General features: G+C 44.5%; 3 protein-coding genes across 3 annotated transcripts; all 3 read right to left on the bottom strand.

Moving 5' to 3' along the window:
• Window positions 1-1,522: 1,522 nt before the first annotated feature.
• Window positions 1,523-8,197, bottom strand: mmp24 (matrix metallopeptidase 24). Its single transcript, XM_087800434.1, has 10 exons — window positions 8,066-8,197; window positions 6,450-6,598; window positions 6,271-6,381; window positions 5,910-6,009; window positions 5,625-5,829; window positions 5,302-5,463; window positions 5,022-5,227; window positions 4,675-4,813; window positions 4,279-4,545; window positions 1,523-4,187 (listed from the first exon to the last, which is right to left on the bottom strand). Exons 1-10 carry the CDS (start codon window positions 8,195-8,197, stop codon window positions 3,829-3,831), a joined length of 1,830 nt encoding a protein of 609 aa, XP_087656560.1. The 3' UTR covers window positions 1,523-3,828.
• A 1,379-nt stretch (window positions 8,198-9,576) lies between these two features.
• sack1c (scaffolding CK1 anchoring protein C) lies at window positions 9,577-15,887 on the bottom strand. Its single transcript, XM_087800566.1, has 5 exons — window positions 15,126-15,887; window positions 13,438-13,605; window positions 13,152-13,276; window positions 11,853-12,056; window positions 9,577-11,780 (listed from the first exon to the last, which is right to left on the bottom strand). Exons 1-5 carry the CDS (start codon window positions 15,624-15,626, stop codon window positions 11,009-11,011), a joined length of 1,770 nt encoding a protein of 589 aa, XP_087656692.1. The 5' UTR covers window positions 15,627-15,887; the 3' UTR covers window positions 9,577-11,008.
• A 3,884-nt stretch (window positions 15,888-19,771) lies between these two features.
• uqcc1 (ubiquinol-cytochrome c reductase complex assembly factor 1) lies at window positions 19,772-23,487 on the bottom strand. Its single transcript, XM_087800573.1, has 9 exons — window positions 23,288-23,487; window positions 23,008-23,103; window positions 22,823-22,930; window positions 22,486-22,558; window positions 22,355-22,412; window positions 21,937-22,045; window positions 21,163-21,240; window positions 20,992-21,105; window positions 19,772-20,090 (listed from the first exon to the last, which is right to left on the bottom strand). Exons 1-9 carry the CDS (start codon window positions 23,360-23,362, stop codon window positions 19,956-19,958), a joined length of 846 nt encoding a protein of 281 aa, XP_087656699.1. The 5' UTR covers window positions 23,363-23,487; the 3' UTR covers window positions 19,772-19,955.
• Between the last annotated feature and the right edge of the window lie 3,328 nt (window positions 23,488-26,815).

Genomic DNA, 26,815 nt, shown 5'->3' with positions numbered 1-26,815 from the left:
AGCAAGTCACATGACTTAAGTATGTCACATTGCACTGGTATATCACATGACTTAAGTATGTCACATTACATTGGTATGTCACATGACATGAGTTAGTCACATTACATTAGTATGTCACATGACATGATTCTGTCACATGACACAAATGAATCGCATGAAACAACTAAATCGCATGACTTTCATGGAATGTGTATGTCGCGGGAAATGCACAAAATGTTTACTTCGCATGACATACAGATGTTTTATGACAAATCTTAGTCAGATGACACAGATTCATTAATCACATGACTTGCATGAAATGTTTACGTTGCATGACATGAGCAAGTCACATGACTTAAGTATGTCACGTTACATTGGTATGTCACATGACATGAGTTAGTGACATTACATTAGTATGTCGCATGACATGATTCTGTCACATGACACAAATGAATCACATGAAACAACTAAATCACATGACTTGCATGAAATGTGTCTGTCGCATGAAATGCACAAAGTGTTTACTTTGCATGAAATACGTATGTTGCATGACATGGGTTAGTTGTTGCACAACATGAGTCAGTCACGTGACTTAAGTATGTCACATGTCAATCAGTACGTCACATGGCACAGGTTACTCACATGAAATTAAACATGTGTCAGTCTCATGATACAAATGAATCACATGACACTAGTTTGTCACGTCACACATTTTCCTCGACATCTGGAAGCTGCTGTCTGAGCGATGACAGATGTTGACGTTGGTGAAGTGGGAAGTTCACAGGTCGGATTAGTAATCCAGATGATGTGACCAGAGTGAGACCTCTCGTGTCCCACATAGTCTTGGACGTCAGGAGCAGAAGGTAACTTCTGCCCAGAGACCAGGACCAGAACCACCTGAGGTCTGACAGGTGGGACTCGTGATGAGGTTACCTGACCTGTCAGAGGAACAGCCTCCAGTCGCTCTCTCAAGTTAGCGGCTATGCTAGGAGCTTATCTATCAGTGCTAACTCATGCTAGCGGATGTGAATCAAGCTAATATATGATCTGCACTCGACGATCGTTGAGTTGGATACTTTGAGTTCAACCTTTTCAAGAAATATTTCAATTTGTATAAAAGTTAATATAGTTATGGGTTCGTGGCTTTGAAATGTTTTCCCTCAGACCTCACAGCTCCTGTCGGCTACATCCAGGATATGGAGTCTCAGCAGAGTGAAGCTACCAAGGACGAACGGCAGCCAGACAAGCACCCTGACCTAAACCTTAAGATGGACCAGGATCTGGACCAGGAACAGCACCAGGACCTGAAGCTAAACCAGAACCAGGATCAGGACCAGGACCTGAAACTGGACCAGCACCAGGATTCTTCTTCTCTCACGACAGTCTTGTTAAAGCAGAACTCTGAGGCGCTGGGAGATCTGCCCCAATGCACACTGGGAAACAGACGGGTGGATGACATGGGTTTCATGATCTCCTGCACTAACTGGTACTGACCCAGTCCAGTCAGCAACGGTGCGAGACAAAAAAGCTGTTGCAAGACAGATACATTTCTCATGTTTATTGACATTTTGACCAGCGGGTGGCGACATTCATTCGTGATACTCGTGAAACGTGTCGTAAACAATCCAACTCTTCCAGGTTGTGGATGTAAACATGCTACTCAGTCATCGTAGAAATGAGCATGTGACACAAGATGTCATAAATACGCCAAATAAAAGTTTCTTATTTACAAGTAAGACATTCACAAAGACAAACATCGTCATGAGTCGCTCATCCTCCGCGTGAACATTTTTTTTTATCAAGTTTTGTTTGTATACTCAACATTCAGGTAAAATACCTGAAGAGTTTATATTTACAGAGAAAGTTGTCTCGATTAAAAAACATCAGGTCTGACAAATATCATAAAATCCGTCGACGTGAAAAACATCTAACTACACGTCCGCTGATATGTTTTACTTTCATTTCCACGTCTGGAACCAAAGGCAACAACAAGATGGAGGATGACGTGTCACGCCAACGCTTGAGACTTGACAGATCGAATGCGAGTGACAGTTTTGGTTGCTAGGGTACCACTCAATCACAAAACGCCAGAAGGGAAGCAGACGTCGACCGAGAAGAGCCTCAGATGGTCAACAGGCTGAGCGACATGGACACCATGATACATCGAAAGGTGCTAATTCGTGGTGTGATATAGAAGCTAGCATCAAAGAAAACACCTGAAACATTATGATCTGACGCAGTAGGTGTGAGCGGGCACTGTTTCATGTAGTGTCTTGGTTCACGTGTCTCGCCAAAATGGCCAAAGTCTGCAGAAATTCAAAAAAATTAGCAGAGAAAAAGGAAATTACATCGTCTCTTAAAAGCCAAAAAGAAAATATAATTCATCGTCACTTTAAGAAAATCAATTGAATCACAAAAATAAACCACACGAACACACCGTAGAACTTTACCAGTTCACAGTGTTTTGCCAAAACACAAATAAGGATTTTAGTCACCATTAAAAAGGTAGTATGATGACCTCACCAACCAGGACTTTCAAATCAAGTTACGCCAAGATAGATGGAATGGATGATGCTATGCTAGCAGCTCTATTGACTTAATAGATGATCCTACGCTAGCAGCTCTATTGACTTAATTGATGATCATACGTTAGCAGCTCTATTGACTTAAATGATGATCCTACGCTAGCAGCTCTATTGACTTAATTGATGATCCTACGCTAGCAGCTCAATTGACTTAATTGATGATCCTACGCTAGCAGCTCAATAGATGTGAATAATAGCGATAGGCTAGCAGCGCCAGAGATGAAAGCAAGGACATTAGGCTAACAGATGCAAAGCTGTCATTGATGACGCTATGCTAGCAGCTCAACCAAAGTAAATGGTGATGATAGCAGCTAGCAGTCCCACAGATGTACACAATTATGTTGTGCTAGCAGCTCCACATATGTTAATGGTGATACGCTAGCAGCCCCACAGATTAAAGTAATCATGCTAAACTAGCAGCTCCACATTTAAAATAAATGATTCTAAGCTAGCGACTCCACCAATGTAAGAAATTATGCTAGGCTAGCACCTCAGCAAGACAACAACATGGTACCACCTTCAGAGTTAAATGGATGTATCATCAGCTCATAGAATACTTCAGGACTATCAGACCTGAACCACTATCTAAAGTCATCTTTCTGATCGTTGACAGCAGGTGCAACAGGTGATCGTGGAAATTTTGGGTCCAACATATAACTTGATATGCTGAATAAGCTCAACCCACTTTAAGTTTGATCTTCGACTGGTTACTGGTTTTAATGAATGAAAGATGTCTGGAACTAGGTGACCTGATGGTCCAGTATCTGTTTTATGGGACGGGAGGATTAATGAGACCCTTAAACATAAACTCTTGTAGAGGTCAACCCTGAGAAACGTAGGACCTTAAAAACCTCAACCTGCCACGGAAAAAGATAAAAACATATTTTGAAGTCTATCGTTTCAGTTGTTCATTGGGAAAAGCTGACTTTTGACTCGGCTTGTGTTCCAGTTGTCATCAGTTCCCTGAAGTTGGGTCACTGCGCCAAAGTTTCCTTTTGACTATCAGACAAGATGGCCGTTAATGCTTTTGGTTTTTCCGAGACTGTGAGAAGTTCTTGTCTCAATCTGAACTGCCAGTTCTTAGTTCATCTCTTCAGCACTGGGGAGTAAGACATCATACAGGTCATGAGTCAAAGGCCACCCAAGTGGAAACGGGAGATTTCCAGAAATCCGGTGTCGTCATACTTCTTTTTTCACAGGAGCATCAACTATGTGTAGGAATTAATTTGGAAAACAATTTAGCTCCAGCTTGGTCTTACTGACATCATACCCATTCCTGGACTGGGTACCTGTAGTAGTTCGGTGTCGTGCTGCTCTGCTGTGCCCCCTTATTCTTGAACTGGAAGATAGTGTAGACCAGCACCAGGATGCACAGCGAAAGAATGCAGGGAATAACCACAGCGATGGCGTTTACTGTGGCTGGAACATCGTTGATGGTCACCATGATGTCGACATCGTCCAGGGGCAGGTGCCGGTCCCCGCGGTCGCTGCCCGAGTCTTCGATCTCAGACTGGTCGCACCCCATCCAGTCGTGTAGAATGGACTTAGGGTAGCCGGGCTCCACCATCAGTTTCTGGTTGTCAAATTTCCAGTATTCCCTACCCTTGTAGAAGTAGGTGTAGTCTGTAAGACAGAGGACCAAAGGAGGACAGGATAGACATCATTCAACATGCTTCCCCTTCATTCTGTGCAGCTGTGCGTGGTTCACACTTACATCCTTCTCGGCTGATGAAAGCGCCTTGCGGAGACTCGGGGACCCCCCTCCACACAGAAAGAGGTTTGGGGTACCCTGAATCGATCGTGTGTCGGTCCTCATTGTAGCGCCAGTACTGGTCTCCCTGGAAGAAGTATGTTTTGCCAACCGGCTCCCAACGCAGTGCAGCGTCAATCCCATTCTTCGGGAGAACACCACCAAGCTCTTGCATTGAGCGAGGGAACCCCGACTCTGCCGTCACCTCCTTGAACACCCAGTATCTGTCACCTGAACCAGAGAAAACAAAGATTCACTTTTCCTTCCCTTAATATTTTTGGAATGACACAACAGGATACTGAGACACCCCTTCTTGTTTTTCCACTAAGTTCCCTCAGTCACAAAGAAAAGCTACTTTACCTTTGAAGAAGACGAACTTGCCATCAGACCTCTCGTAGGCGGCGTCAATGCGGGATGGAAGCCCCTTCCAAAAGTGGTCTATTTGCATGGGATAACCCTCCTGGACCTTGTTGTTCCGCAGACGCCAGAACCAGCGGTCCTGAGAAATAACAGAGCAGTTTAAGGTGCCTGACCATAAATATTACTGGACACTTAATTCACACAAGGATTTTGACACGCTTACAACCGTCATATGTTTTTATTTAGCACTTTCAGGTTATAATGCTACATGCTAAAGCTGGATAACCTGACCAGGCTACTGATGGAGCTATAGACTGACACAGACCAACAACTGAGAGGGTCTCTACCTTGAAGACGAACATTTCACGTCTGAAAAAGGCCACAGTGTTAAAATTTCCGTCGCAAATGTTGGGTTTCCCGTTTCCCGGTAAAGCAGGTCGCTCTCCATGAGGACGGTTGGGTCGGGAATGCTTCCGGTCCGAGGTGGCTGGGATTCGTTGGGGGGGTAAGGTGGGTAACGGTCTGGTGGGCTCCAACATGGCAGTTGGCACACCTGTTGACAGACAGGTTGGGTTAGGATTCAGAGGCAAGTGAAATAAACCCATGACACAGTCCAACATCATGTACCATAGATCTTCTGGATACCCTGCAGGTCATCCATAGGAAGCTTGAAGTTGTGGGTGTCCATGTACTGGTAGAACGGGGCCATGATGGCACTCGGGTCATTAGAGTGTTCAAGACCCAAAGCATGGCCCAACTCATGGACAGCCACCAAGAACAAGTCGTTACCTGCAAAGGAAACAAGGCAGAAATGTTAGGATGGGGGAAGAGCGGAGGAGGTCATGAACATGTGAATCTGGTGGCTCAACAACTTGTTGAGGATTGAGAGAATGTAAGGAATGAATGTCAACTTTAGTAGCACAGGTTAGACCAGACCTCTGTTCACTCACCATCGTGGTTGGTGTTTCCCAGCGTCCACGGTTCATCGGAGTCAAAGTGAGTATCTCCTCCGATGCCAGCACCGGGGAAGTACGCGTGGGCAAGAAAACCGCCCTCACCGTCGAAGGGGGAGCTGTCACCGTGGAAACCAGAGGCAAAGAAGATCATGATGTCGGCTTCTCTGCCCTCGTTCTTGATCTCCGAGTATGGAACCTCCTGAAGAAATCACAGAGAGAGTCACATTTCCACGACACCAGGGGACGACGAGCGTACAGGCAATGCCAGAGTCACCTGACCTTGAAAGATAGCGGCGTCACAGCCTGCCACACGTTGAAGGCGCGTCTGATCGCTCGTTGCGTGTCTTTCTCCCCGACTTTAGGAGTGAAGTTGGAGATGCTGCAGAGAGGAAAATAACACATTCATGGTCACATGAATAGGAGTTCTGAGGATGTTTGAGGAGGTCTCTAAGCGTTTGAGGAGGTCTATGTGGGTAAGGTTTGAGATGTTCTGAGGAGCATTGAGAATGTTTAAAGGGGTGTGAGGAGGTTTGGGTTCACCCAAACTTGCTTGCAGCAGACCATCAGCATTGAAAGTGGAGTCGTCTGAGAAGCCTCCAGAGAACTGTGATGAAGACTTGTGTCCTGGTCTACACCTCACCTGTACGTGATCTCTTTCTCTCTCCACCTCTGGCCAGTCAATGCATAGCGTTTGTTCCTTTGCCGGCTCGGAGGAGGATCTGGGACGCCACATCTAGGACGCCGCATCCACCTGCGAGCAGCAAACGGTTTGAATGTCTTGAGTCACACAATGATGACATCACAGCAAACCCTCCTTACCTCACGGTGGTCTGGTCCAGGACGCCTGTCACTGGGATCCTGTAGAAGCGCTGCATGGCGGCCACGGCAGACTGCATCTGTCGCTCCTGCCGCAGGTCCGACATGCTGATGTTCAGGGGAAGCAGGTATCCATAGTTCTTGAGCCACGTCTGCGGAACACACGGTGTGCACACAGATGATGTCATCACTACATGAGGTCGTCACGACGGTCAACCTGATCTTTGATTCAACACCAATAATCTAAGAAAAGATCTGGCCAAGTCCAAATTACACACACGTCAAATATGCAACCAACAAACAGTCTCTGTGTGCGTTTGTGTGTCAGTGTCTGTTTGTGTGTGTGAGTGTGTGTGTTGTGTGTGTTTGTGTGTGTGAGTGTGATAGCATCAACCCCTGGAGGGTAAGTCTGGTCACTGGCAGAAATGTCGACACTTGGTGAGTCTTGAGTCTGATTAATGTTTCTGTGTGTGTGTGTGTGTGTGTGTGTGTGTGTGTGTGTGTGTGTGTGTGTGTGTGTGTGTGTGTGTGTGTGTGTGTGTGTGTGTGTGTGTGTGTGTGTGTGTGTCTGAGAAAGAGTGAATACCAAACCATTTTCATTCTCATAATCCTAGTGTTACAGTTTATTATAACTATATAATGTTGTTATAATTAGGGATGAAAGTAAATATTCTGAAGATATTATTTTCAAGATACTGTATAGTTTTTTCAGCACTGTTTATATCCAAAAAAGTTTTTATAAATTCTAGTAATTAATTTTAAAAATACATGCAAATATTCATAGTGTTTGTTCATTTTTGAATAGCAATAACATTTCCAGCCGCCAGATGTCAGCACTCATCACGTCCTCTGCAGTTAAAGGAACAATGAAATCCTGCGAGATCCTTAGCGATGACTGAGGACGAGAGGATACAGTGGACTCAAGCGGCTTTTAAAGCTGATGTTTGGACATATTTTGGTTTGAAAACAAATGAAAGCAGTCACGACTTCGTCAAGAGTCATGTGGTCTGTAAATTCTACAACATTAGAGTCAAGTACTTAACAACACTACACATATATACTTGTCACTAATAGTATCATGATATATCAGAATGTATAGTATGAGATTGTGCTTGTTTTGCGAAACATATTGCCTGATTCTTGCAAATACACACCCCTAGTTGATTATATTTGTATTTTCTAACAGTATGTTTGATCTTATTTGTATTTATTTATTTAATATTTTCATTCTATTCTACTGAGAACCTGCTGCTGTGTCGAGTCAAATATTTCCACTGTTGGAGGAATTCAGGAATATCTTCTCATCACCATCGGTTTGGCGGGAGTTTGAGATGAAGATCAGATCATCCTGCTGACCTGTTTCCTGTGTGGAAACCTCAGCTACACCTGATGTCACGCGTTGAGTTTAAATGCATGTGACGTCACCACGCTTCATGGATGTGCTCTTGAGTTCTGACGTCACACTCAAGTAAACAAACAGGTCCTTCAGCGCAGGTGGATGATGATGATGAAGATGAAGATGAAGATGAAGATGAAGATGAAGATGATGATAATGATGATGATGATGATGATGATGATGATGATGATGATGGACCAATGTAAACAACAGCATCACCCACCTCCACGATTAAAGTCCTCTCCTCTGCACTCACGCTGACGACCCACAACAAGATCCATCCGCAGCAGAGTCCCGGGAGCGCCGGGACCCCCGCTCCTCTTCCCCCCCTCACTCCTCCACCTCCCGCCGCCATGTCCGTCGCCCCCCTCCGCCGGCGCCTCCCGGTCCGCTGCAGTCCAGAGTCCCGCTCCGCCGGTTCACAGGAGGGAGGCGTCCGTCTCCATCGTCCGGGTCCGGTCCGGTCGTCGTCTCCTTGTTTGTGAGCGTCTCCGGGGGCTCAGTGCGCAGGCGCGAGAGAGCCGCAACAAAGGATGCGAGCAGCAGCTGCGGCGTCGGATGTTGACCAGCGGGGGCGCCACTGAGCGTCAACAAGAGCGCGCTTCTGAACGGTCACGTGATCAACGGATGAGAAACAGGAGCTGGACGGTCTCGTAACTTCTGACACACTAGAAAGTGGTAGTAACACACAATTGTGTAGTAAACAATTAGTAGACACTGATCACATTGTTGACATATTTATACACATGTTTATTCATATAATCAATAATATATTGATTATATGAATATCATTAATATACATTTCATTTTTATTATTTTGAGGGATGAGATCTTGTTGTGGTCTTGCCACTCCCAAGAGGTTGTGTCACCGATAAAACTGCTGCTTGGACGAAAACCTTTGACTGTTTGTGTGAGACTCCTGTGTCGTCAGGGTAACCCTCGACCTTCTGAGATGCTAGGACTCCTCCCATGAAATGTCACTCGAGTGAGAGCCTCGAACCACCTCTGAAAGTTTCATATGGAAGATTAGAATCTTGAATGTTGCAGCTTTAACATGTTCTATTCATTCAATTTTCAATTCATGTGAATTTCTCTAAGGAGATGAATAACGTATCTATCTATCTATTAAAACTTAATTATTGAAATATTTAATTCAATCTTCTTCTTTTTTAATGAACTAAAGAAATCAAATGCTTTCTGATTAATAAATCATTTTAAACAGAGTTTCAAATAACAATTCCAATAATTGAAAAATATACATTTAAAGCCAATTCATTATAAATATAATGTTTTATTCAAGTGTTAAAAAAAATGGTGTTAAATTCAACCATTGAATATTCTGGTGACACTTCCATAGTTTAACGTCCACAAAGATGTTGTTGGACCTGCAGAGTAGTTTGATGTATGTTACGAGGGTTGGGATAAAAATAGACGACAAACTTCCCGTTTGCGTCTCCAGACGGCGATCATGTGACTCTTTCCATTGTCTGTCACAGTGCTCCAGTTCCTGTCAGGAAACTTCAGATGGCAGCCATGTGCAAAGGTTCTAGTCCCGACTCAACCTGGACCCGTACATGTGTCAACACTCTGAGGTCGACTGTCTTCATGTTTCCAGGCGAACTGCTAATGCAATTACATCGTCATGGTCTTCAGGGACTCTCGCCTGGAACAAGTCTAAAGCTGGCTCGAGATGTAATACCTGGAGGGGGATCACACGAAAAAAACCTGCCAAAGTTCACCAAATCTGAGAACATTTAATTCAAAATAAAAAAAAGACATTTGACAGTTTAAAAAAATAACAAAACACCCAAATTTTCCGTCACAACAGCAGACGCCGGTCTGCCGGTGCGTGACGCTGAGAGGGAGCCGACATTAGAACACAACTTCTTTTTTTAAACACACAGTAAACAAACGGGTCCACACATTTCAGGAAGTAAACATCGACGGTAAACAAACTTGTTGTCTAAAGGAGAGCAAACGCCGGAGGGGGATGAACTCGAGTTCTTTGCAAAGCCTCCCAGCAAGAAGGTTGTAGGTCCCATTTTAGCTAAGGCTACAGAGGCTGGTCTGCTGGTGTTTGTTTGTCGGGGAACTTTGGTTTAAAAATGTCCTTATGTTTGTATTTGTATATATGCCATATTCATCTATGAGGTGTACTAAAATCCTTCAATTGACTTAAAAATAAACGCCTTATAATCCTTCCAGGCTGTTGCTCCTAAGCTTTGGAACGATCTTCCTCACTCTTTGCGCTTGATGATCTACTGACTCCTTTAAGAAACATCTTAAGACGATTTTATTTGTTCAGGCTTTTCCTTGATTTTCTGGAAGTATATACTTTATTGAGTATTGTTTTGATTTTTTAAGCGCTTTGTGACCTGGTCTGGAAAAGCGCTATACAAATATAAATTACTTACTTACTTATAACCTGGTTGTACTTACTGACCTAGAACCAATTTAACATGGTACATGGTGCTCAAAAATCTGTCAGATTGTTTAAGTGTGTCTTTGATAAGCTACGAAGACACACCGCTAGGCTCCATGGTATTAATCTTTAAGGCCCTGTGGTAGAACTCCTCAAGGTTTCCAGGTATTACACTCTGCTAGGCTTTGTGGTATTACTCCTCAACGCCTTGCGGTATTACTCCCCGTGGCTGCTTGCTTTTATTCCGTGAGGCACTGTGGTATTACTTCACAGCCAAACCGTGTTTACTGTGTTTTATAATCCAGTATACCTTATTTATGCAAAAAGACAAGTTCATTGACATTATAATTCCAGTGGGCCCCATTTTCTGTAAAATACGGCACGTGTGCACTGCACAAAGCAAGTACTCCGCCTCTTGTCCCAACTAGATCCTCAGAGGACAACACGGAGGTATCTAAGAACAGAGACCAGGACTGCTTGAGCTGGTCCTGCAGAGGTGGAGCTGTCCAGGTCCAGTGGTCTGACGGTTTGAACACCAGACTGAACGCAGGGGGTTCAGAACCACTGCGCCCCCATTAGAGTCAAAAGGTAGCGCTGCGTCTCGGGAGAGGAACCAAAGGAGGAGGTACAGAAGCCCGGTCATGGACAAGGTCCACCGTTTTTGGGATCAGTGCAGCAGCAGAATCCAGTGTCGACACAATAAGAAAGTCACAGTGAGTTTGAGAGGTCCCTTTGAGGACGACCTCAGTTGGAGCTTTTGAGCTCGAAGCGACTGTAGACCTGCTTGTACTTCTTCTTGTTGTATTCGTTGACCAGGTCCAGCTTGCTGTGCCCGAGTGTCATCCGCTTCTGGTCTTGCCGGGTCATCAGAGCAGTTGGGGATATGGGCGGTGGAGGCGCCTGTTGGCTCTCGGGCTCTGTCTGGGACAAGTCTGGTCCACCCCAGGCCACTGCACCCAGAGGTGACGGCGGCCGCCGGTAGCTGTCCTTGCTGGACGGGGGCAGGAAGAAGTCCGAGAGCTTGTTCAGCAGCGGATTAGAGGGGGTGCGGTTCTTCTGAGTCAGTTTATTTTCCAGGGGCGGCGTCTGTGTACGGAGGTTCGACCCTGTGAGTCCGGCGCCATGGTACATGTTGGACTTCTGATCATATAGACCAAGAGCCTGAAACTTGGAAGTGGTGCCACCCGGGTTTGGCCTCAAGACGTCCGTGAGGCCAGTCCTGCTGTGCTCGGACACAAATTGCTGACCATAAGGAGGCGGCGCCGCACGGTCCAGGCCGACGCCGGCTCCTCCATTAACCCAGGGCTGGACGTGGCTCGGCGACGCTCCGCTCTGGCCCACGCGCTCCCCCGCCCTCCGATCCAGGATCATATGGGAACTGGTGTTTGACTGTTTCATGTCATGACCTTTGTTGACCTTATAGACGGTGTTAGAGGTCATGCCAGGCGCTGCCTTAATGCTGGACACACTGCCGCTCGAGTGGCTGCTGGAGTTCTCCGACGACACTCGGTGGCGACTGCAGGGGGCGACAGTAAGGTGGTCAGACATGGAAGTGAAGGAGCATGGGAAAAAAACTAAACACGCTCACCTGTCCTGCAGCTGGTCCAGACCCAGCATGGGGGTGTGGTAAGGCGGGTAGTAAGGCAGCACGTCCTCCTCCTCCTGGTGGAACGTCGGGATGATCTCAGAGTCGGCGTAAAGACATCGGAACTCGCGGTCAAAACTGTCACTGATGCGTCCAGAGAAGTGCATCACCATGTTGCTGTGCACCTGTGCAGACAGCCAGGTGAAGCTGTTCACACACACACACACACATACACACATGTATTAGTTAAAAGAGAACAACATCCCAGATCATGCTAAAGTACACCAGGTATGTGACGACCAATGACAGTATCACTACTGATATCTAAGAAACGTGTAAACACACAATAGTGTGCACACACACAAATGTGCGAGTGTACATACACACAAACACACTCACACAAACAAAGACGCAGATACACACACTCGTACAAACACTTGCACATACACACGCAACACATTCGCACAAACACACACAACACATTTGCACAAACACACTCGCATATACACACATGCACAAAAGACATTTGAACATACACACAAAAACTCACACACACAAACACTCTAGCACAAACGCACACACAGATACACACAAAACCCATTCAGACACAACACACACATATATATATATATATACACATATGCACATACACACAAAAACTCACATACACAAACGCTCTTGAACATGAACATACACACAGAACAAGTTCGCACAAACACACACAAGACATTCCCACAAACACACTCGCATGCATACACACACACACACACACTCGCATATACACACACAAAAGACATTTGAACATACACACAAAAAACTCACATACACAAACACTCTTGCATATGAACATACACACAGAACAAGTTCGCACAAACACACACAACACATTCCCACAAACACACTCGCATATACACACACAAAAGACATTTGAACATACACACAAAAAACTCACATACACAAACACTCTTGCACATGAACATACACACAGAACACATTCGCACAAACACACTGGCATACACACACACTTGCATATACAAACATGCACTCACATATACACACACACAAAAGACATTTGAACATACACACAAAAACTCACACACACAAACAATCATACGCACACACAGATACACACAATACCCATTCAGACACAACACACACACACACACACACACATATATATATATATATATATATACACACATGCACATACACACACATACTCATGCATGCAATCTTGACATACACACAAAACCGTAGGAGGTTGTGTAACGCTGGTGATGCAATAAGGGGGCGGGGCCTCACCTGTAGGAGCCGGCGATCACCTCCTGGCAGTCGATGATCATGAACTTCTCCAGAACCTGCCCGCTGAACTTCTTTCCACTCTTCGTGCAGTAGGTGTCGCCAGAGACGCTGCGCACACGCATGTTCTACACGTGCACAGAGACACACACAGTCAATCATTCCTGTCAAGACTCGTCATGAACCCGGTGGTGTTGTGTAAGAGGTGGTTTCGAGCGGACATGACAGGACGAGTCATGAAGAAGTTCTGCTCCTTCGACATGTGACCCTCGACAACAACAACACTCACCCTCAGGTGCGAGTTCTGGACGTCCAGGGCGGCGCACATGTCCACGAAGCAGTCCACGTTCTTCTCGTCCAGCAGGATGTAGATCGGAACCTTCCGCTTGTTGGACGCCTCCATCAGGTCGCACAGCAGGTCCACGTCCGTGAAGACGTCCATCACCACGGCGATGACCTGTCGGAGGTCACCATGGTCACACAGACATACTACACAGACGCCAAAATCGTTTAGCAGTTCAAGTTGACGCCAAACTATATGAATATAATCTTTTAGTTTGTTCTCCTTCACTTAAGTATGTCCTTGACTTCAACTGTTGACATATCTGTACCTTATTTAAACACTGGCATCTTGGTCGGTCGCCAACGTTAACATTCTTTTAATAAGTGAGTTACTTGTTGTGTTAGCTTGAAGGCTAATGGTTCTTGCTAACTGGCAACATAGAGTTCACTCCTTCTTCTTCATCAACAAATATTATTCTGTGTTCATGTGGAGTCGTGTTGTGTTGTGTAGTCCATTGTGTTATGTAATGACCCACAAGGAGGAAGATGACAAATGTTTGTGGGCAGTGTGGTTGTTGCACACACGCACACACACACACACACACACACACACACAAACACAAACAAACTGTTGTCTGCATCGCAGTAAATCTCAGCTCTCATGTGACCTTGATGTTGAAGTTTTCAGGAAAACACAACTTTAGGTTTGTGAACTGAAAACACCAAGGTTAAGTGGAAAGTGAGTAAGTAAGTAGGTCAAGATAACACTGAGAACAACACAGGAGTTCCAGAAAATCAAGGAAAAGCCTGAACAAATAAAAGTGTCTTTAGATTTAGTTTCTTGAATGAGTCAGAAGATCATCAAACACAGAGATCGTTCCAAAGCTTAGGAGCAACAGTCTGGAAGGATTTCTCTCCTCTGGTCCTGAAGGTCCCCATGACCTCCGACCTCCGACCTCCTCCATCTCTTCTCACCCGTGGTTTTGACCATCATCCCCTACAGCTCCACGACTCAGCGTCATCACAATTACCCTCATCTTCTTCATTATTGTCCTACTTATCTTCATCACCACCATCATCATTGTCTTACTCATCTTCACCATCATCATCTTCATCACCATCATCTTCTTCATTTTTGTCCTGCTCATCTTCACCATCGTCATCATCATTATTGTCCGACTCATCTTCCCCATCATCATCACCATCACCTTCATCATTATTGTCCTACTCATCTTCACCATCATCATCATCATCATCTTCACCATCATCATCTTCATCATCATCTTCATCACCATCTTCTTCCTTCGTTTTTTGTCCAACTCATCTTCACCATCATCATCACCATCACCTTCATCATTATTGTCCTACTCATCTTCACCATCATCATCATCTTCACCATCATCTTCCTCATTTTTGTTGTACTTATCTCCATCACAACCATCAACATTATCTTCATCACCTTCACCCTCATTATTACCACCATCATCATCATGTAATGACACGTGAACTCAAAGGTCACCATCATTATCATGATCATTATAAACACCATCGTCAGCCATGATAATAATCACGTGACATCAGTTCAGTAGATGTTGTTCATTCATGTCATCAATGTTGAATAAAACCTTGGAATAGAACCTACGACCCGTTCTTGTCAAGAGCGACCCCCATAACTGTCAGAATGAAGTTCGGTACCTTCTTGGCTTTATTGATCAGGGACCGGATCAGGTCTTTGACGTTGTGGCTCTTGTCCCTCTGGAAGTAGATCTGGGTCTCGGACGGTCCGTACCGGGACGGGGAGTCCGGCCAGCCGAGCTCCAGCATCGGCGGCTCCTCGTCCGACATGAGCGGAAAGTAAGTCCCGGAGGTGAGTTCTGAGACCGCGTCCCCGTCCCCGAAGTCCCGCTCGCCGGCTCCGTTGGCGTCGGAGTCGCAGGTCCGGGTGGCGTTGGCGGTGATGTACTGGATCTCCAGCGGGGACAGAAAGTTGAGCTCTCGCTCCTCCGCCAGGACCCGCTGGTACTCCTTCTCCCCGGACTCCAGCAGCGCGTCCGTGGCGAGTCTGGCCGCCTCGTTGTGGCTCAGCTCCAGCGACGACACCTGCCGCCACGGGTTCTTCAGCTCCTCCAGCCGGCTCGCCAGCTTCCCCAGCGGCTTCCTGCTGCTGGAGGGCCGCAGAGCCTCCGAGCTGATCATGGTGCCTCGACGGTGACCCGGGAGCGACTGGACCCGAGATCCACGGGAGTCTGGAACTAGTGCGCGCGACGCAGGTGACGTGGAAACATGATCAACAGGAAGTGGGACTGAGGGGGACCAGGGTTCGGGAGGTAATCCTGAAGGTCTTTAATCCCAATTAATCCGCGGGGTTGAGGTTCGTCTGCGACAGGTGACGGGCCTTTGGTTCCTGGTTCGGTCGGTGCGGTACTCCCCGCAGATCCCGGATCGGTATCGGCTCACCTGTTGATCCCTGGCCTCCCATTGGTCTACGGGCCTGACCCCGCCCCTGACCCCCCTCCCTCTCTCTCCCCCCCCCTCCTTATCTCTGTTGTCGAGCGACACTTGACAATAAAGTTTCAGAACTGCCACTTCCGCTATGACGCCACAGAATGTTGTGACGTCAGAGGCATCACGTTATTACACACAAAAAAAAGAAAATACAACAAACAGAAGCCATTGAACAAACCACAAAACAAATGGAAAATTAAGATCAATTATTTATTACAAGTTCAATATTAAGACAAAAAACAAACGCGTACGCTCACACGCGCTTTATTTTACGTTATTTATACTTTTTTAAAGTCTAATATAGTCTATATAAAGTCTTACAAAGTCTATATATAGAGAGACTTTGAAAATATTTTAAAATATATTTAAAGTCTCTAACTTTTGCTTTAGTTAACTAATGAACCAGCTAACTAGGGGCACAGCGTGGTGAGACCCAACTGACCCATCGGAACCGGGTCCAGTGCGTGAGGAAGCCACCAGTCGCAGTCAACATCCTCCAGAGATGAAGTCATGTGACCAAATATTTGAGCTGCATAAATCCGACCCGCCGTTTCCCGAGTCAACACGCCGGCGTCAAGTGGCCTCACCGGACCGACTGGTTATTCCGAGGAACCGACTGTGATAAGAAGCTCAACCCGCCGGAGGACGGCGCCTGTGACGTCATCACGTAGTAAGGTCACCACGGCTCAGACGTGTTTGTCGATTCATAAAAGGAAAGACAACAACACAACAAGACACAACAAGCAACACTACAAGATATGACACACAACACAACAGAGCAAGCTACAATAACACTAGAAGACAACACAATACAACAGAACAAGCATACAAAACAAGACACAACACTAAAAGCAACAACACAATAAAACAAGAAACTAAAATACAACTAAACAACACTACAATAAACAACGGTACAAGACACAACACAATAATAAAGAAAAAGCTTTTTTTTAAGCATAAAAAAACAAGACACAACACTACAATCAACAACAACACAAAAAGACACAACACTAAAATACAACTCAGCTTAACTGAACAAACAATAACAACACTAAAACACAATACAACACTAGAATACACAACACTTAAACACATAAATACAACAGAATAAGAAAAAAAACAACGCTACAAGACACAACACAATACAACAGAACAAATGACATCAACACTACAGGACACAACACAACACAACAAACCAACACTACAATAAAAAACGCTACAAGACACAACACAATACAAGAGAACAAGCATAGAAAAACAAGACACAACACTGCAATCAACAACAACACAAAAAGACACAACACTAAAACACAACTCAATTCAACTGAACAAACAATAACAACACTATAACACAATACAACACTAGATTAAACAACACTAAAACACATATAAATACAACATAATAAGAAAAAAACTACATTAAAACAAACACTAAAACAGAGAACACTAGGAAAGAATTGAAGACACAACGACACAGGGACGGACACACATCCCAACATCATGTTGACCAATGATGTCATCAGACACATGATCGAGGAAGTTTCCACGTCTGGATCCAACTGTCACATGAGGGGAAATTGTGTTGCGTCATCGAGTTGTGTGTACACTTCTGTCGAGTGTGCGCACAACACGTAACAGCGACAGACTTCATTCATTCATTTGTTGATTATTTATTTATTTTTGTTGGTTATTTATTATTTAATGTCTTAGTTAATGTCTGTTTAAGTCTTTAATTGTTAAGTATTTAATTGTTTTAAGTGTTTTATGTCTGTTGTTAAGTCCTTACACCCCAGCTCGGGCTCTGAGGTCTGTGGATCAGAATCTACTGATGGTTCCTGAACACGACTCAGGACCAGAGGAGAGAAATCTTTTCAGGCTGTTGATCCTAAGCTTTGGAACGATCTTCCTCTCTTTGCTCTTGATGGATCTACTGACTCCTTTAAGAAACATCTTAAGACGTTTCTATTTGTTCAGGCTTTTCCTTGAATTTCTGGAACTCCTGTGTTGTTCTCAGTATTATCTTGATCTTTAAAGTATGTACTTTTTTGAGTATTGTTTTGATTGTTTAAGCGCTTTGTGACCCTGGTCTGGAAAAGCGCTATATAAATAAATATTACTTACTTACTTACTTACAACCATATTCATGTTTTTCATGTGTTGCATTCTGGGTCAGCGAGAACCACAATTTCATTTATGCTGTGTGTCTTCATACATGAATGTTTGACAATGAAAACAACTTGACTTGATCCTCGTTCCATTCAATGGTTCAACTGTGTTGCGAGGGAGGAGTGAGAGGAGGACGACCTTTGTGGTGCTTTGTTCTTCTGTCTCGTGTGTAGTGACTGGAATTCTCATTTACCAAAGTGTGTACTTGTGTTACGAATGTGTAGTGTTTATACATGTGTACACGTGTATCCGTACGTTTTTTATAGGCGTGTACACGTGTGTGTGTGCACTAGTGTGTATTGTGTGTGTACATGTCCCTGTGTGCACTTGTATAAATGTTTGTGTATCGTCTATACATATGTTGACTTGTTTTTGGCGTTTGTATATTTGTGTTGTTGTTCCTGAGTGTGTCTGTACGTTTTTGTAGAATTGTTTACAAGTGTGCGTGTTATTTAAAAGCATTTGTTCATGTGTGTGATGTGTTCACGTATGCACTTGTGGTTGTGTTTGTGAGTCTGCTCTCGTCTGTGTATACGTTTGTGTGCGATTGTTAACGTGTGTAGTGTTGATAGTTACGTGTACATGTGTGTGTACGTCTGTCTTCTTGTTGGTGAGTGTGTGTGATTGTGTATACATGTACATTTTTGTTCTTTGTTCTTATTTTTATTTGTATGAATTATCGTCTGTATTACTGTGTGTTGCTAATTGGAAAAACCATTTCCCGACAGAGACCTCCTGAGGATCAATAAAGTTCATCTTCTTATGATTCTTCACATGTTTGACTCAGCACTTTGGCAGTACAAACATGGCCGTCAGGAATCCAGAGCGACGAGTCAGGACAACGTTCCTGTAGCGAAGAGTCACATGACCTTATGCCTGTTCCGACGCAGTTTGACTTGTAGATTACAATCTTGACTTTGGTCCAGGAAAGTCCGCGCCGTGATTGGCCGGCTCGGTCCGAGGAGGAGGAAGAGGTTCTGAAGGTCGTGGAACAAGACAAGTCATTGTCCATCAAACCTGACACTGAAGAAGCTGCTCAGCGGTCAAAGCAACACTGTCGTCCACACGGATACTCGTTTTAGAGCTTTTGAAACATGAAGTGAGCTGCAACGGACAGCAGGGGGCAGCAGAGCTGAACTCAACCGTTCTCGACACTTGGTAAACCACTCAAGATGACAGACAACATAGATGGACAAAACTTTATTACCATTTAAAAGCATTAAAAATACTTTAAAACAAAACATATAGATGAAAAATATAAACGTGGAAAAAAAAAGTCTGCCCCCATCCTTTCATTATTTGAATTAAAAGATTAAAAAAAAAAAGTGTTTTTGCAATTTTCTTTTCATTGAAGTAACTTTATTGTTAAAGATATTTGTTAAGTTAAAGCAATTGATGTTATAGCGACCTCATGTGGATGTTTGTGTCACTGCTATAACTCTTGGTCCGAGTTATTGGAACATCGTGACGTCATCTTGTTGATTCTCGACCTGAGGAGCGCTTGGATGAAGACACCAAAACAGGAAGTGACATCGTTGTGACAGATGACAAACACGAACAGTCCGAGTCAACTGTGGCATCGTTGCCATGACAACATCACCGCGATAGAAGAAGTCACCATCTGACCTCTGGAGTCGGGTCTGACCTCAGTAACAACAACGAAGCCGTCGTCTCGTCCACAATACTTTATTACTTCAAAAACAGCAAGAAACCACTTCCAGCAGGAAACATAAATATGCTGCAGGGGGCGCTCACACTGCCTTTTAAAATTAGAAAAAAATAACTTTATTTACGTACAGAGACAGGAGGTCGGACACTCCGACAGGAAGAGGCAGCAGAAGAGAGGAAGTGAGGTCACAGTCCTGTGTCGTTGTACGTGGGTGTCGACACCTTAAGGATGCTCTGAGCGTTTTCCTCCAGCAGGGGGCGCCACTTGACCTCACCGGTCAGCAGCAGGTCCTCGCCTTCCAGCGCATCGATGAACTGCATCTGCAGAGGTCAGAGGGTCACGAACGAGTCGGCATTAAATCATCAAGTCACTGTGACCTGTTCTGACCCGAGTCTCTCTGGCCTCAGACCAGGTTTAACTGCTGAACCAACACTGATGCACCTGAAGAGATGTGACGCAGGTCGACTGTTGAAGTGTGAAGCTATGAGTGTGTTCATGTGCGTGTGTGTGCAGATTGTGTTCATTTGCGTGCGTGTGTGTGCAGATTGTGTTCATGTGCGTGCAGATTATGTTCATGTGCGTGTGCAGATTGTGTGATTGTTGGGTGATTGTGTGTGTGCAGATTGTGTTCATGTGCGTGTGTGCGGATAGTGTTCATGTGCCAATTGTGTTCATGTGCGCGTTTGTTGAAAGCAAGCATGCGTGTTAAAGGTGTGCTTTTGTGTACGTCTGTGAGCGTGTGTGCACCTGTACATATGTGTGTGTGTGCCTATGCATGTACACACGTGCCCCTGTGCATACACACTTGTGTGAGCCTGTGCATGCACACGTGTGTGTATGCGTGCACCTGTACACGTGTGTATGTATTTGCACACACTCGGACGCGAGTACGTGTGTGCGTGGATTGTTGATTAAAAGTCTTTCATTAAGATGTCGTGTGACTGATGTAAACACGGTTTGAGCAGGAGTTCAGACGCACACATGGAAGTGTTAGAGTTTGTGTTGAAACAGGTGAAGCCACAAACCACAGACTCACTCGGCTGGTTTCGTTCTTCACACCTTCACAGGTGAGAAGACTTCCTGCTGCCGAGGAACTAACTTGTCAAAGCAGCCGATTAATGAAGGCTCCTCACTGGAGTTCTGGACTTTTAACACATATGGACCAGAACCTCGAGGTTCAACGTGTCACACTTCAAGATCAAAGTGCGTCACATGACCCACCTGTTTGCGAACGTACTGGACCATGAGCTCCAGCTGCTGCGGGTCGGAACACTGGCAGTTGAACAGGTTCCTCCACAGGGCGGCGGCGAGGACGCAGTCGTCGGACAAGATTCCCTGAAGACGACAAACAGTCAAGTACAGTCGACCTCTGACCTCTGAGTTGTCACTCACCTCATCGTATCCGAAGATGGCTGCGTAGAAAGTCTCCGTCATGGCCTTCAGCGCCTCCTTCCGGTGGACGGCGTCGATCTGCGGGAGAAACATTCAGTTAACAACGACCTTTGAAGACTTTGAGGACGTCGCGTGACCTTCACTGCAGCAGCTCCATTTACTCAGAAGCGTTCGTTTGGTTTGTAGATCAGAACATCTGACATTCATCAAAGTAGAAATAAGTAAATAGTGATGAAGGAGCTTAAGCTCATGATGAGTCACGTGACACATGAAGAAGTCGACATGTTAATGTTGTTGCAACATTTGAAGAAAAGCCGTTCAACGAGGTTCATAACATTTAAATATGTTTGAATATTTAAAAAACGTGTGTTTATGTAAAGATCACATTTGGTTATTTTTCATAGTTAAATTCAATATTTTTTTACTTGAATAGTTTCAAGTCCTTTTAAAAATATTAATTGAATATTCTAATTCTAATCCTAATCATTTAAATTCCATTTGCAACCAATGGTAGTTTTACAGTTTGGAGTAAGTTTAAAGGTTAGATCGAACGGCTCAGTGCTCGATTGGATTGGTCTGGTAAGACGGCACCACTATAGCAACATGTTGAATTTAAAAGATTTATTTTTGAGTTATAATAGCAACTTAACCATGTCTAAAACATTTTTATTATAAATATTCAACTAAATAAACAAATTTAAGGTTTATATTGGGTTCAGTTAATCGCAGTAAAACCACTTTGACTAGTGAGTTCTTCAGACACGGATCGCTCACCCCCATGATCTTGCTGCGCTGCTCCACGTCCTCCCACATGGAGTGAACCACGTAACGACACATGTACTTCCCTGCTCGTCCTTCCTGCCGCATCCTCACCAGACACATCCTGTCGGACACAAGTCAGCGAGTCACTTCAGGTCAGGAGTCTTTTAGTACGAACGTCTTCGACAAATTTGATTTGATATTTAGTCGTTTATTGTTTGATGGATTCATGTTTCACTCTGAAAAATCAAATTCAATTTTATCCAAATTTTACCTTATCTAGAAATATGTTCAATCCTAACTCTATAATCAAAGCTATAAAAATGAAAACATGTGACGATTTTTATTCCTCAATCAGCTGGCGTTAAAAATGGAGTCCCTTGCTCCGCCTGCACTCATGGATGAACATCATGCTCATGTTTGTGCGACTCACCAGACGTGCAGTTGTGCGACAAGAAACCAGGAGTTGAGTGTGTCTGGAAGTTTACACTCTGGAAAAAGAACAACAAGAGTCAGTGCCTACACGTTAGGGTTGGGGGGGGGGGGGGCGCCTGTGAGTCTTACGGTCAAATAACTCTTCGTAGTTGACTCTCTCCACGCAGCAGGTGTACATCCGCAGAGCTGCGATCTTTATCTTCTGTTGGAGGAAACAAGGTCGTTATTAGATTAGAAAAGACTATTAATTTGGTGAGTCACAGAAGTTGAGGGGGTCCCGGAGGGGGGTCGCGCAGGAGAACCCGGAGGGGGTCGCGCAGGAGAACCCGGAGGGGGTCGCGCAGGAGAACCCGGAGGGGGTCGCGCAGGAGAACCCGGAGGGGGTCGCGCAGGAGAACCCGGAGGGGGTCGCGCAGGAGAACCCGGAGGGGGTCGCGCAGGAGACGCGGATAAGTCAGAGTCTCACCCATTTGTTGTACTTGAGGGGCCCAGTGAAGCCCATGGCCTCGATGATTTTGGTGAACGCTCCAACCTCTTCAGCCGAGTGAACCTGCGTCTCTTTGACATTGTTAAGCTGAGAGACACAAACACACACGTTGAGGTCATACATTGCATGTACTTTGGTCGCAGTGCGAGTCCGAGAGTGTGTACCTGTGCTGTGACGTGCAGAGAGCGACGTGGAGCCTTCAACACTGACGAGCTTCTGTCGAGCAGAAGTCTGGGCAGACGAGTTTCTGAGTTCAACACCTGCAGACAAACGGCTTCAGTCCATCTAACAGCCCTGGATAACGTCTATGAGTGATGAGAGGAAACTACATTCACAGAACAAGTGAAGCTGAGCTGCTCACGTGACTGCAGGTGACACGAGTTAAGGTTTTACGAGTCAAGAGCAGCTCAGTTTTGATGCTAAGCTAACAAGCTAACGAGCTACCTGCCGGCCAGCTGCTCCGGCCGTGGTCGCGAGGACGATGCTCCGGAGGCCTGACTGCAGCGACCGCCGGTACATGATTGCCAACGTCACCGGGGGTCCTGGAAGGTCCTGGCGGAACACCGGGTCCTGGCGGTACCCTGGGTCAGTCGGCGTCTCTGACACGAAACCACAGTAGTTTGATAATAACAACTTCCGTTTGAGCAATGTCACCGGATACAGTCCGTCTCATATGAGTGCACGTGCGGAAACAACACTGTCGTAGGTTCCGCTTGAAGATATCTGCATATTTTTTTTATATATATATAAATCTTGACGTTCTTTTACTTTTTCAGTGAGACAAGTTGTCGTCTGTGTTTTCGTGAGAGTGTGGGCGCCTATTGAAAAAAAATATGTTTTTTTCGGTGATTTGGCATATTGAGCAAATATTTATAAAATGTGTCACCAAAGCCATACATCTCAGCTTTAATTTTAACATTAGGTTTATATTTAACATGTACATTTTGAATGACTATTAAAAACTATATTAAAAATGTATATATTGATATATGGTTTTGGTTTCACGTTTTTAAATGTTAGAAGTAATGATTACATATTTGAAAACATTGCTTTATAGTGCTGCTGAATCAGCAAATAACATACTTTGTTAAAAAAATAACTTAGTTCATAACATTCCATGCCCCATATTAGAGTCTCTCTGTGTGTGTGTGTGTGTGTCAATAAAAAGTGATACATGGCGGCACAGAGGAAACGTTTGCTCGCTCCTGTGAGTTTCCTGCTATAACAGCAGACATAAATAACGACATCCTGCCCTAACCCTGCGCGTGTGTGTGTGTAAGAGAGAGAAAGTGCAAAGCAAGCAGAGGTGGAGGATGTATTTATACACTCTCATGTAAACACCGACCCTCACGTAAAGAGTGAGGGGTGTGGGGGCAGTGAACGCCTCGCAGGCGGGTGAAGTTCATTAAAACTTCTTTCATCCCAATGTTTTGAATCCAGATTACACATGAAAAGTGACGACAATGTTTGTGGATGACAACACAAATATCTTTGGGTCAACAAAACATAATTTCATCAGTGTCAGTCACGACATCATTCCTGCTCCAGTGAAGAACAGAGAAACTTCAAAGGCGACTTGTGGAAAACTCTGGAGTAGTTGATGTTTTCACGGAGCGACCTGACATCAGAAGGCGGCAGCTGCAGGTTAGATCATGAGTTTGTTCAGCAGCTCGGTGCTGAAGAGGTGTGAGCACCAGGTCAGGTGTTGTTTCAGCCGCTGCAGCAGGAGAGCCGACACTGTTGTGTACTCCACACACACTTGGAAACACAACCTTCTGTGGCTGTTCTCCTCGGCCCGGTGTGTCCCGTGGTCTCCTCCCTGCTTCGAAGCTGTAACTTGTGCTGAACCAGGTCAGAATTAGACCGAAGGTAGACCTGAGAGAACATGAGAGGCTCCCTGGAGAGCGGGTCACATGACCAGGCTCAGAAGAGAGAGGGCCTTGTTGGACTTTATGGCTGCTGGCCCGGTGAGGACCCCAAGGAAGCGAAGTCGTGATGTCACTACCTGTGCTGAGAGAGCTGCAGACTTTGTATTTACAGTCGAGCCGTTGAAACAGAATCAGAGAAGAACAACAAACTCACTGAGAACTTCGCACCTGAACTCGCTCCGTACTCTAATCGTCTGTGTTTCAGTCTCGTTCGATTGATTCCAGACCCCATGACCCTCATAATCTCAAGTGAAGCTGCAGGAAGTGAACTTCTGTGGTTCTGGACCCACCTATGGAACAATTGTTCACATCCTGGTTCACACAAATTCACACTCTTTATATAGTATTTGAAATTTAAGATCAACTTGACATTCAACCAAAATGGAAAAAAACCTCAATGAAAGGAAAATTTTAAACAAATGTTTATTTTAATATTCTCCTTGCCTGTTAACGCTTTTTCAAATATTTTGAGATTTGAAACTAACAATACATCATACTTATCATTTGTTCACATTTTTAGGCCTTTAAACATTTCATTTAAGACATTTTAAAGCCAAGGAAGCCCTTTTTTTAGATTAATTAAATTCCTTTTTTAAAGGATCCTCAGGGAACCTGTCTTTGTGTCAGTTGTGTCTGCATGTTTGTGTTGCTAATTGTTGTGTCGCCTTGTCGTTACCAGCCTCCTTGTGTATCTGTAGGTGTTTTTCTCACACACACGACCATTTGAAGTCTTGAGGTTTCTTCTTCGCTGCCAGCGTGTGTGTGACTAAATATAATAACATACCAGGCAGAGGAAGTGACACGCCTCCAACGCCAGGATGTTTAAAGAAACGCCAGAATCAGAATAGAGCAGAAAATTACACGTGAAGGTTTCAACAAAAACACTGACATGAGAGGGACACCGACAGTTCTACAACGTTTCAGAACAACGTTAAAAAAGCTGTGTCAGCGTAACAAGGTCAGATAAGCTTTGTCGCCGTAATGTCGGTCTAACAACGCCACCGTAAAGAGATCAGCGTAACAATTTCAGCGTAACAGTTTCAGCGTAACAGTTTCAGCATAATAATGTCAACGTAGCATGTCAGCGTTACAACAACAGTATAACAATGTAAACGTAGCATGTCAGCGTAACAACAACAGTATTACAATGTCGGCCTAAAAATGTCAGCCTGACAATGTCAGCATAACAATGTTAGCATAACAATGTTAGCATAACAACATCAGCGTAACAATGTCAGCGTATCAATGTAAGCATAACAATGTTAGTATAATATTGTCAGCGTAAAAATGTCAGCCTAACAATGTCAGTCTTACAGCGTCAGCATCTCAATGTCAGCGTAATAATGTCAGAATAACAATGTTAGCATAACAATGTCAGCGTTACAACGTCAGCATAAGAATGTTAGCATAATAACGTCGGCGTAACCATGTCAGCCTTACAATGTCAGCGTAACAATGTTAGCATAACAATGTTAGCATAACAACATCAGCGTAACAATGTCAGCGTATCAATGTAAGCATAACAATGTTAGCATAATAACGTCAGCGTAAAAATGTCAGCCTAACAATGTCAGTCTTACAGCGTCAGCGTCTCAATGTCAGCGTAATAATGTCAGAATAACAATGTTAGCATAACAATGTCAGCGTTACAACGTCAGCATAACAATGTTAGCATAACAAGGTCAGCGTAACAATGTCAGTCTTACAATGTCAGCATAACAATGTTAGCATAACAATGTCAGCATAACAATGTTAGCATAACAATGTTAGCATAACAACGTCAGCATCTCAATGTCAGCGTAATAATGTCAGTATAACTGGATTACAACGTTAGATGAGCTTTGTTAGCATAAAATCGGATTAACGATTTCAGTGTAACAATGTCAGCATAACAATGTTAGCATAACAATGCTAGCATAACAACGTCAGCATCTCAATGTCAGCGTAATAATGTCAGTATAACTGGATTACAATGTTAGATGAGCTTTGTTAGCATAAAATCGGATTAAAGATTTCAGTGTAACACTGTCAGTGTAACAATGAC

Source organism: Callionymus lyra, chromosome 10 (genome assembly GCF_982586985.1).
Source record: "Callionymus lyra chromosome 10, fCalLyr1.hap1.1, whole genome shotgun sequence".
NCBI classification, from domain to species: Eukaryota; Metazoa; Chordata; class Actinopteri; order Syngnathiformes; family Callionymidae; genus Callionymus; species Callionymus lyra.
The sequence above is the reverse complement of the archived record's forward strand: the minus strand, read 5'-3'. Positions and strand labels throughout refer to the sequence as shown.